The 12,738-nt window shown below is 43.1% G+C and overlaps 1 protein-coding gene across 4 annotated transcripts in view; it reads right to left on the minus strand.

The window, feature by feature from the left end:
• Window positions 1–6,747: 6,747 nt before the first annotated feature.
• The window catches only part of SLC1A3 (solute carrier family 1 member 3), a 326,416-nt gene continuing 320,425 nt past the window's right edge, over window positions 6,748–12,738 (minus strand). For all 4 annotated transcript variants that reach the window (XM_029578718.1, XM_029578735.1, XM_029578727.1 and 1 more), the window contains one exon: window positions 6,748–7,091. In XM_029578718.1, coding sequence (XP_029434578.1) covers window positions 6,887–7,091 — 205 coding nt within the window. In that variant the 3' untranslated portion in view covers window positions 6,748–6,886. The remainder of the gene's footprint in view (window positions 7,092–12,738) is intronic.

Below are 12,738 nucleotides of genomic sequence, written 5' to 3' on the forward strand. Positions count from 1 at the left end.
AAAGCGTACTGGAGCAGCAAGAGGCACAATAGTCTTTATAGTTACTTCAGGTAACTGACCTTTGATTCTTCTGTGTGTGCAGCTGATGAAATTCTGTAGTTAATTTCTCCAATGCGCCTTGTTGTTCAGCAACGTGCAAGGCCAGGCCTGGAATGGCCTGCAAGGCGTTGAGCTGAGCCAAATCCATGGAGTTAACAAACTGTTATGGTTATTGGTGTTTGGGTGGATCCTTGGACACTGTGGCAGCTGACCATGCCCACGGGGGGCAGTCCCGAGAGGGACCACAGTGTCAGACTAAACTCCGGACAGACAAACACAGATTTGAATCTTTTATTAAACAGTATTTGGAACCAGCAGATGTGGCAGTAGTGAGTAGTGGTTGTAGAGCCTGGCTGGGCGCGTCTCTCTCAGAACGCTGGAACGGTTCCTCAGTCAGCAGTGCTGTAGTGGAAAAAGACTGAGAGTTATGAGCACTCAATAGAATTAGCATTCAGAATCCCAAGTAGAATAGGAGAGCTCCAAGACAGGGAGAACAGGCCCTCGAGGAACGAGTACCTGATCCCTTACTGCAGAGAGACTCGGTAGCGTTGTACTCACTAGCAGTAACCAAGGTTCCACTAGACGAAAGGTCTGGCACCGGAGCAGAGGGCAGGCCCTCGAGGAGCGAGTACCTGATTCCGGCGAAGCAGTACTGTAGAGTGAGATGTTTCTTGTACTCACAGATGTTGACTGTAGTTAGTTCTTCCAAGTAGAAGGTAGAAGCTGCAGGCAGCGACACAGGGAACATGGGCCCTCAAGGAGCGAGTACCGGTTTCCTGATAGCACCTGAAAGAAGCAGAGAGGCCCCTGAGGAACAGGTACCCCGTTAGTGACCCCGAAGGGTTGTAAGAGTTCCAATAGAGAGCTGGAGTGACAGAGTAGCTTAAGAACGGAAAGCGAATCCCATCAGTATGAATTCCGGTTGCTAACTCAATGAGCTAGCAAATGTAGTAAGCAGATATACCCTGGAGACATGACATCAGAACAAGGGGACGCCCCTGAGGTACACGCCAACCTGGAAATAAAGAAGAGGGCAGCATGCGCTCGCGCGCCCTAGAGGTACCTTGAAGGAGCATGGCGGGAGGCAGCACCAAAGCCGGTCCGGGGACACCGGAGAGGTCGGCAAACAGATGCCGTGGCGACCATCAGTCCAAGGTGAGCGGGAGGAGCCACAAGTAGAGAGAGGTAGGCAGGGTGAAGCCATCGAAGACCAACGGACACAACAAACAGCACTTGTCTTTGCCCTAGTGAGATGGGCTCAACTAGTCCACTTCAGCAGCAGCCATCTTTGGACTGGTGGGATAGGCTTCACCAGTGACAACCTGATGAAATGTGCTGTGTTGGGTCACTTAGCCACAATTCTAATGAGTAGATTTTTTTTGATACGCACAATGTAAAAAAATCCTGAATTGAGGCAGTATGGCATGTCCTTAGATCTCTAGGCAAAGGTTCTATCTATGCCAAAGGTCTGTAGATTACACTGGTTTACATGGAAATGCCATCATCCCTTTCCAAGACACCCCCACAGTGCCTCCTATACCTCCAGTAAGTCTCTTACTTTACTATTATTTTTTACATCTTCCTTCTCCTTTTCTGCCTACCTTGTCCTTCCAGGAACAGAATATAACCTGGTCTGACTAAGTGCAAATCAAAGAACTCATTAAATCACAAGTCTAGACAGAAAAAAATGTCTAGACTTGCCTCAGCCATCTTATTGCTAGGTATCCTCCTCCCTATAATCACAAAATCAGTGTACACCATGTATTGCTACTTATATGTTTACATTGTTCAATTCTCAGTTATATGTTTTTTTTATGTATTCACCCCCTGGCCTATGCAATATAATTCACATCTTTCTTTGTAATCTACTTTGTAATTTTTCTAGGTAAAGGCAGAATATCAAATGGAAATGAATAAATAAATAAATAAATAAATAAATATGAAATTGTGTTACTCATACTATGAACATTTGTGCACCTAGCCATCCTTGTGTTTCTTCTTCCTTTTTCTTCTCTCCATATATCCCCATACTTGCCCTGCTTCTGTCCTCTTCCATACCCTGTTCTGCCTGGTTTTCAGTTTTCATAGGTAGTTTTGTGAGATACCCAAATATCAATGTTTTAAGTAAGTAAATAAATAAATAAATGCACACTTTGATTTTTTTCTTCAATAACCTCATGTTTGTTGGGAGTGAGAACCCAATTCGATCAGCTTTCATCTGTCACCCCACTTATCTAGTTTAAACTCCTGTAAATGTAGGTCTTGAACTGTTCACTTAGGTAGAGGTAAGAAGTATAGATAGAATGAATGAGGGAAGTTTAAGTGAGGGAGAAAGCAGAATGCAGACAGGAAGTATGAAAGGAGATCAATGGAGGGATGCAGAAAGGTGGAAAGATTGTAAGACAGGGCCCTCAGATTGTCACTAAAAATACTAGGGTTCATTGACCCACTATCACATAGGGGTCTGACCGACCTTAATACAATAGCCTAACATTTTCTCTTTTGTTCATGACAATACTGTGGTAAACTGCAGGTCAGGCTTAGAGGGAACTAAAGGCCATCACAGGAGAGAGCCATCTGTATGAGGTCAGTCCTGTGCTATATTTTATAGGAAACTATAAGAAAATAGGGTGACAAGATGACATCATATTTCAGTCGTTTGACGTTTATATGGTTTATTACATTGATCTCTAAATCCCTAAAAATAAAAACTGTATGCAAAGAATAATCATGATTCCATGTCAGTTATTCATATGGGAATTTTTCCTCAACTTCCAAGAATGTTTGATGTGTTCTTTTGTTAGGAATGAGGTGAAGTGTAATAAGAGATAGATGTAGTTTTGCTAAAGGAGGGAACACTTGAGCATGACTCTGCTTCACTCAACTTCTGGATCCCTCTTCAGCCTATTTCCATGCCTCTTGCATCTCATTTATTAAGTCTCTGTACCTCATTTATTTATCAATTTAGTTAGTCTTTGGTGCATTCATAGCCCTTTCTATTTATTGTTTTCCATGCAAAGTATATATTGTATTTATTGTTATCTATGCAAAGTATATTCTATGTTGTTTGGTTCTATGTAAGCTTTCATGCAAAGTTAGTTGTTCCACTGTAAACCGGTTTGATTTGTATTCTATACAAGAAGATCGGTATATAAAAGTTAAAAATAAATAAATAAATCATAGAGCCATAGAAACATGATGGCAGAAAAAGACCATATGGCCTATCTAGTCTGGCCATATGGTAGATTTATTAGGTCTTATTCAATAAAGCTTTCTTTCAGTGGACCCAAAACGAGAAAATCAGGTCCACTGAATTACCCTAAAAGAAATGCATAGATGGACTTAAAAATAACATTATGAAGAACACAAGACAGAAATATAATGTAAACTATTTCTTTTATTGAACATACACCTACAACGTAATGCTTCTCAGTCCACACTGGATGCATATACATGCAGATCCAAATGAGGTTTTGGCGATGGTATTTCTATAGTACCTGATTTCCATAAGTTAGTACAAAAACAATAAAAAGAGAGAGATCACATGACACTTTATGTTTCTCAACTGCTGTCATAAAAAGACAACCATTTACATTACGTCTTTGTAGTTCATTTCTACATAGAGCCTCAAAGGAAATTAAATTGTTACTCCATGTATGCTAAAGTTAACATCTTTATACACATATACTGTATCTATATAAAAATATCTGTAATCATATATCAGGATGTGTGCCTGCATTCTAGAGTTTCATTCTGTTAGCAAAATAATAAAAAGTTCATGCTTTCCCACTTTTGGAAATTCAGACACAACTCTCTTTTGTTTTAAAGGCATCCATTTAATCTTCAAATGACCTCTGAATTAAAGTGAGCCCCCTTTGCTAATACAAGAAAAGACCTGCCTGGAACTGAACGCACACATTAATATGTACATCACAGTTAATGTTTTCTAGTTCTCGTCTAGCTTTTGGAGATAAAAAGCTATGACTGTCAGTCTTAAAGGTTTGGTGAGCTGTGGTATTCTGAAATGAGAAGTGAATGAATTCCTTATTTTTTCTTTTAATTTCTTTTCAGTTTTTACAAAAACAAAGATGAGCAAACAATAAACCCCCCCCCCCCCCCCAGATTTGTGCTTCTCCATGCTTACTGCACTGATACCATTTTCCAGTCTCACATCTAAAAACCATTACTTATATAAACTGGGCTTCACTGGAAAGAACAGAAAAGGCTGAAGGTGCAGGCAGACTTGCAGCTCCTTTTGTTCTTTTCTTGTATCACTCTGGAAGAAGGCGCTACATCTTCTTCCTTTTTCATACAAATTTGGATTTTCACTGTAATACTACTTTTTAATTTAATTTTTCTCCTTTCACAATATAACAAGGTGACCAATTGTTTAAGATGTTCCCTTTCTTAAGAGCAATAGTCCTCTATTTAGTTGGAGCTGCAGTGGGTAGCACAGCTGTACAGAGCAGGGTGCAATCCTACTGCTTACCCTTGTCTTGGTACTACATCCCACATGGCACTGGTTTGCCATCTCAGAACATTCCACTTCCGTGGATGGGGGGGGACGGGGACGGGGACGGTTGTAGTATTTCCAACAACGCCCTCATCCTGCGAGGAATGCTGCATTGCTGATGATGGAAACTATTTTCCAGACATGGTGCTTCCTCAAGAAAGCCTTGTCAATACAGTGGATGTGAGCAGGTGAACAAGATGGTGAAATAGAAGCAGGAAGGCGATGGTAGCCACCATCCCTTGCAAGTATTAGGTGGCACTTTATTTCCCGCATTGCTAACCAGGTCTTCAGTTAATCCTTATATAGAAATATTCTTTTTCTTTGAAAAAATCTAAAAGTTTCCAGAAAATCCAATTACAAAAATAGTTGGCTTCCAAAATAATAATAAAAATAATAATATTTGTCTTTAAAAAGTGTATTCTTACTAATATTTTTGACTCTGTAAGAGATGAGAATACTTTCCTATTTGAGGCATGGGTGTTTTTTGACTTCCAGAACTTAAAATGTGTCTTATTTTCCTTGCATCTTTTATCATTCTGTGTTTCTGTAGTATGCAAAGGTAAAGAACTAACTTCTTTCATGTTAGGAGCTTCATTTTTTCCTTTATCATGATGTAAATTACTTTTTTAAAAAAAAAAAAAGTTAAAGATGAGCCAAGCCAAAATTTTCCAATCCAGGATCTGTGAGCCTCTGTGATTTGTTTAGGGTTTTGCCACTCCACCCTGCCATTTACAGTTTGATAAGGATTTGCACATCACTTGGAGTAATTTCTAAGAGTATGTATTTTGCTAGAATGTAGAAGTAAATCTTATTTAAAAAATCAGAGGCAACCGAATCAAACAGAATTTTTTTTTAAAAACTTAATCCAATAGATATATATGGAGGAAATACAAAATAAAAACTTGGGATCCCCTTTCCATGCCTTTGGGGGAAGCCAGCTGTGATCAAAAATTCAACTAATGGCTTGTGTGAAGGCAGAAGATACTGCCAAAGTTTCTCCAGAAGCAGAGTTTCCCCACAGTGTGCGTTCCTTCTTATAGGGGGCCTACTTTCTTAAAAGGTCTTCTTCCATTACGCACCTAAAGTAAAACATTCGTACAGTTCAGGGCCCAAAAACTGAAACTGAATAGGCCTTAGTTTAAATTGAAGAAGGTGACAATCGGCATCAGCATAGGATATAAGATATAGAAGTAGAGCGGGTGTTTATTAGAGTCAATGCTACCTAGTGTTAGCTGCTTTGCAGCTATGTATACAGTGCCAGCTGGTCAGAGTATACACTATCTTTCTCGTTGTTCTCTAAGGATGGTGAAGGAAATGTTCAGGTAATTATCACTGCAAGCACAAGCTACGTCTGCCAGGAAGCAGGCTGTTTCTCTTCTTCCCGGTATCAGTAACAGCCCCCTCCCCTCTCCTTCTCCAATATATATTCTGTTTCTTTAATTTCATTTCTCTTATTCATTCTTTAATCATTGATATTTACTTTCTCTTTGCTTTGTTCAGTTTCCCCCCCTTTTTTTTTGTCTTTCTTATATGTCTCACACTCCTTCCTAGCCTGACCCATCCTCCTTCACTGAAAACTGATTTAAAATGGTAGTGGAGATCAAGCAGTGTATGTACACAAGGATTAGAGGTTGAAATACTGTGAGAACACTCATTCTTGTGCCATTTACTATGCAATTCAGAAGGGGAAATACAAACCAACCCAAGATAGAGATTTGCAGCTCATATTCTTGGAAATCCAACCCTCCTGGATCATTCCCAGATCGTATTAATCTGATCTCTTTAGTATGAAGAGGGGATATACGAAATACAATTATGCCCATTTTAAAAACTAAAAACATTCGTAGTCATTGATATAGTGCAGACTGTTGAAAAGCTGCGGATGTCAAGGGATTCATGGGCAATCCAGAGGCAGCTGTGGGCATTTCCATGTAAATGGTCCACGAGAACCTTCAGGCTAGCCATAGATTGCAGATTAGAATCTGTAGCCTCTTTTAGTAGTCTACCTTGTAGTTATTAGACTTCTCAGTTTAGAGCAATCAGAACACATTTACAGTATTAACATACAGCCCTTTCTTTCTGATATAAAAGACAAATCTTTATTTCTCAGTGAGGGCATTCCTAGCTGGACCAATATGATAATCTGCTAGTTTTTAAGGTGGGATGTAAATAAACATCTTGATTCCTGCTAATTTTGAAGGGTTTTGATCAATTCTTTCTCAGCACTATCATACTGGGAGAATGTTTGTTGAAAGGAAAAGATGAATGAGTGAAAGGAAATAGAACTGTTTAAAAATTCTACTAGCTGAATATATAATCTCCAGATTCCCCTTCTTACATCTTGGTTTCACTGTCTATTGGCTTTTCATTCTCATTTTCCTGGGAGATCAGTTGGTACGGTTTCTTCATTTCATTCTCCTCAATGACTGAGTTACCCATCTCAGGATCCTTGTTCTTCAGCTCATGCCTAGACAAGTGTTCAACGATTCCTGCTCCCAGCGAGTCTCCCAGTACATTGGTGGTTGTGCGAAGACGATCCCTGTGAAAAATAACATGTGGTGTTATTCATGCACACTAGCAAAGCCATTCTGTAGGAAAACTGTTCAGTAAATCCTGCCCTGTAGATATTAAGCCAATTAACAATGTAATAGCATTGCTGATTTATCAGCCATTTAACAGATAATATTCTGAAAAACTCCCCAAATAGTACATATGACAAAGCTAAATGTAAATTTTACATGACTAGATAATGGAACCATAATAATTAAGAGAAACATAATTTGATTAGTTTGATAACTTTATAAAGGTAAAAGCTAAGGCATTGATACCCAATTTATTTTCTTTTTTTATTTTTGGCGGGGAGGGTGGGGTGGACGGTTTAGGGGATTAGGGTAGTATTGCTTGTCACAAAAACCTGCAGTCTATGGCTTGCTTCTGTGGGCATTATTCAATAAAAGTTTTTATTTCATAGGTACAAAATCCTTTTTTCAATAATGCCTTATATGGTTTTACATAACATAAAAAAAACTACAAATTTAACATAAACATTTCTACATTATAGTTACAGAGTCATTGAATGGGTGTAATGCAAGCCAAGGTTTGCATATCTCCTGCTGGACAAAAGAGAAGCTTGGGCTGAAACCAGCAAGTTGCTAGGAAACAGTCTTCCCAGGTGAAGACACAACCATAATCAGGTAAGCCTGATTGTGGTTGAGGACATATCAGGAGGAAGGAGGATGTGACAGGCCTCAGTGTTGTTGTTGAAGACATGCCAGGAGGAAGCAGGAGGATTGAAGCCCCAGTGTTGTAGTTGGGGATGTGACAGGAGGAAGAAGGGTGGGACAGATTCCAGTGTTGTGGTTGGGGATGTGTCAGAAGAAAGAAGGGTGTGACAGAGCCGAGGATTGAGGTTGGGATGTATCAGGAGGAAGAAGGGTATGACAGCCCCCAGTTTTGTTGATAGAGACAAGTCAGGAGGCAGCAGGATGTGACAGGTACCACTTTTGTTGATGGGGACAAACCAGGAGGCAGTAGAGTGTGACAGGCGCCAGTATGGTTGATGGGGATGTGTCAGGAGGAAGTAAACTGAGTCAGATGCCAGTATGATTGATGGGAAAAAGTCAGGAAGCAGCAGGGAATGATAGGCCCCCAGTGTTCTGATGGGGACATGTCGGGAGGAAGTTAGCAACTCCAACCACAGTGTTGTTGATGGGGACATGTTGATGGGCAGCAGGTTGTGACAGGCTCCAGTGTGGTTCATGGAAACAAATCAGGAGGAAGCAGGTAATGACAGACCCCATTTATGTTGTTGGGGACAAGTCAGGAGGCAGCTGGGTATGACAGGCCCCAGTTTTGTTGATGGGGACAAGTCAGGAGGCAGCAGGGTATGTCAGGCCCCACTGTGGTTGATGGGGACATGTCAGGAGGAAGTAAGCAGAGTCAGACCCTAGTGTCATTGATGGGGACAAGTCAAGATGCAATAGGGTGTGACAGGCCTCCAATGTGGTTGATAGGGACATGTCAGGAGGAAATAAAGCTGAGTCAGACCCCAGTGTGGTTGATTAGGACAAGTAAGAAATCAGCAGGCTGTGAGATGCCCGAGTTTTCTTGATGGGGACAGGTCAGGAGGCACCAGGTGAGTCAGGCTCCAGTATGGTTGATGGGGACATGTCAGGAGGAAGTAAGTTGAGTCAGACTACAGCATGGATGATGGGGACAAGTCAGGAGGCATCAGGGTGTGACAGGCCCCAGTTTTGTTGATAGGGACATATCAGGAGGAAGTAAGCTGAGTCAGACCCCAGTGTTGTTAATGAGGGTCAAGTCAGGAGGCAGCAGGGTGTGACAGAGCCAAATTTGGTTGGTGGGGACAAGTCAGAATGCAGCAGGGTATGACAGGCTCCAGTTTTGTTGATGGGGATAAGCAGGGTATGACAGGCCCTAGTGTGATTAATGGGGACAAGTCAGGAGGCAGCTAGAGGTGACAAGCATAGTTTTGTTGATGGGGACAAGACAGATTGTAGCATGGTATGATGGATCCAGTGTGGTTAATGGGGACATGTCAGGAGGAAGTAAGCTGAGTCTAACCCCAGTATGGTTTATGGGGACAAGTGAGGAGTCAGCAGGGTGTGACAGGCTCCAGTGTGATAGCTGAGGACATGTTGGGAAGCAGCAGGGTGTGACAGTTGCCGTTTGTTTGATAGGGAACAGAGTAGGATTAGCTGAGTCAGATCTCAGTGTTATTGATGGGGACAAGTCAGAATGCAGCAGGGTATGAAAGGCTCCAGTTTTGTTGATGGGGATAAGTCAAGAGGTAGCAGGGTATGACAGACCCCAGTGTGGTTCATGGAAACAAATCAGGAGGGAGCAGGGTATGACTGAACCCATTTTCTTTGCTAGGGAACAAGTCAGGAGGCATCTGGATATGACAGGTCCCAGTTTTGTTTGTGGGGACAAGTCAGGAGGTAGCAGGGTATGACAGGCCCAATGTGGTTGATGGGGACAGGTCAAGAGGAAGTAAGCAGAGTCAGACCCCAGTGTCATTGATGGGGACAAGTCAAGATGCAATAATGTGTGACAGGCCCCAGTGTGGTTGATGGGGACATGTCAGGAGAAAATAAAGCTGAGTCAGACCCCAGTGTGGTTGATGGGGACAAGTCAGGAGGCAGCAGGGTATGACAGACCCCAGTTATATTGATGGAGACAAGTCAGAAAGCAGCATGGTATTACAGGCCCCAGTGTAGTTGATGGGGTCATGTGAGAAAGAAGTGAGCTAAGTCAGACTCCAGTGTTGTTGAGGCCTTGTCAGGAGGCATCAGGGTGTGACAGGGCCCAGTTTGGTTGATCGAGAGAAATCAGGAGGCAACAGGGATTGACAGATCGCAGTTTTGTAGATGGGTTAAGTCAGGAGGCAGCAGTTTGTGAGAGGGCCTAGTTTTGTTGATGGAGACAAGTCAGGAGAGATCAGGGTGTGGCAAGCCCTAGAATGTTGATGGTGACATGTCAGAAGGAAGTAAGTTGACTCAGACCCCAGTGTGGTTGATGGGGACAAGTCAGGAGTTAGCATGGTATGACAGGCCCCAATTTTGTTGATGAGAAGTAAAGAGGCAGCAGGGCATGACAGGTTCCAGTGTGGTTGATGGGGACATGTTAGGAAGAAGTAAGCTATGTCAGACTCCAGTGTGTTTGATGGGGACAAGTCAGGAGGTAGCAGGATGTGAAAGGCCCCACTTTTGTTGATGGGGACAAATCAGGAAGCATCAGGGTGTTAAATGCCCCAGTTTTGTTGATAGGGATAAGTCAGGAGGTAGCAGAATTGGTCACACCACAGTGATGGTAAACACTAACAGGGCAAACCATGCAGAATGTGTCAGTGTATGTTGCCCCTTATGATGTTGGTAAGGGCAAGGCAGGCAGAAGGTTTCAGTGCATATTTGCTCCACGGATATTGGTATGGGTTAGGCACTGATGGTAAACACTAACAGGGCAAACCATGCAGAATGTGTCAGTATATGTTGCCCCTTATGATGTTGGTAAGGGCAAGGCCACAGAAGGTGTCAGTGCATATTTGCTCCAAGGATATTGGTATGGGTTAGGCAGGCAGATTGTGTCAGTGCATGTTGGTCCTATTGATGTTGGTAAAGGCAAGCCATGCAGAAGGTGTCAGTGTATGTTGGCCTCAATGATGTGGGCAGGCAGGCAGATTATATGAGTGCCTGTTGGCCCCTTGGATGTTTGCAAGGGCAAGGCAGCAGCAGGTGTCAGTGCATGTTAGCCCCTGTGATGTAGGTAAGGGGCCAGTGCATTTTGGCCACAGTATTGTTGGTAAAGGCTAGGCAGGCAGATTGAGTCAGTGCAACTTGGCCCCTATGATGTTAGTAAAGGCAAGACAGGCAGAAGATATCGGTGCATGTTGGCCGCAGTGATGGTTTGGATACATGGCAGAAGGAAGCAGGATGTGTGTGACCCAACTGATGGTGTTGGGGACGCAGCAGGACTCATAATTTGAGGTTGTATGGCCCTCCATCTGGCATCTCAGGCCTGGGAGGTAGCAGCAGTATGAGTGTGGAAGTGTGACCTAACTGACGGTTTTTGGAACACAGTAGGACAGAGTTTGGGGTGGTGTGGCTCTCAATCAGGCATTTCAGGCTGGGGAGGAAGCAGTAGTGTGATTGCAGAAGTGTGACTCAACTGATGGTGTTGGGGACACAGCAGGACTCAGTATTCGGGGGGTGTGGCCCTTGATCTAGCATCTCAGACCTGGGAGGAAGCAGTAGTGTGATTGCAGAAGTGTGACACAACTGATGGTGTTGAGGACATGGCAGGCAGATGCAGTCAGTCACTGGATGTGCATGTGGTATTTGAGGCACAGCAGGCAGACATGCAGAGCAGCTACAGGACCTTCAAATTCCTTTCATCAGCTTGCCACTCATTTGGCAAATCTGGATAACCAAGGAAAGGCAGGTTAATTTTCAGGAACATTAAGTTTTCCATCAAGGGTGGTGACAGCCTGGAGCAAGGAGGGCTTTCAATATCCCCTGTCATCAAAAACACTCTTTCTCTGGGGACACTCGGTGGGCAAGAGAGAGCACTGAGCTACTCTTGCTAGGTCTGACCAGCTGCTGGACTTGTGGAACCAGTATGCCATCACATCTGTGACCATGTTCTCGATGGTATCTGCAAGATAGCATGTCACTAAGATTTTTAGCTGCCATCTCCTTTGCTGGTATTGGGCGTGTGTCTTTTTTCTCAGCTACCTTTGCAATTGCCTGGGACAGAAGTGAGGATAGTTTCTATTTTAAAGTGGAGGGAGTACTAGGTGGCGATGACAAGGTGCTGCTCTGACTTGTACTAATGTCTGACCTGAGCAATACAGGTGTTTTCTGCTGTGCTACAACCCTTCTCTGCCTCACCCTCTGGCGCTGTAGTTGGCAGACCTCCTCTGCCAGCAAGCTCTTCATATGTGTCAGATTGTTGGCCTGCAGTGCGAATCTCCCTTTCACATGTAGCGAGCATATATGTGGGGTTTCTGGTCAGAGGTCCTAGCTTCTCAGTCACCTGCTTTTACAAAAATGCCAGAGTACAGCAGCTCAGCTCTCATTTCCTCTTCCTGTTGAAAGCCCGCCTACTTTTCTAACACGATGTTTACTATGGGGATGACATTTGCTAAGGTGGCACTTGTAGCACTCAGCTTGTCTGTGCCATTCTTAAAGGGCTTTAGGATTTTCACAAGCTGTCTCATGACTGACCAATTATGATGCCCTAGGGGAGAATGCACACCTATCTCCATTTCCTAAGACAGATCATGCAGGGGTGTCTGCTGCTCCACTATCCTCTGCAGCATCATGTAGGTAGAATTCCAGTGGATGCCCACAACTTGAATAAGACACTTGTGAGGCACCTGTGAGGCACTTGTGAGGCACCTCTAATAAAGCTGTCCCACCTTCATACTTTGGCAGAAGTGCCCAGCTATTTTCCTACACTTGTCTATTAATTGTACAAGTATACATACTCTGGGTGTCTGGACCCCAGCCCCAGGGCCTCCTTCTCTGCTAGGTGCAGAGTGTGAATAATGCATTGTACATCCTGATATCACCTGTCAGATATTGTATTTACCATTTTAGAGACATTGTCAGTGACAAAGAATCCTGCATTTAGACTTCTGGCTCTCTGATATAGCTTCTAGTGCT

The sequence above is a fragment of the Rhinatrema bivittatum genome, chromosome 1 (assembly GCF_901001135.1).
Source record: "Rhinatrema bivittatum chromosome 1, aRhiBiv1.1, whole genome shotgun sequence".
Classification (NCBI taxonomy): domain Eukaryota; kingdom Metazoa; phylum Chordata; class Amphibia; order Gymnophiona; family Rhinatrematidae; genus Rhinatrema; species Rhinatrema bivittatum.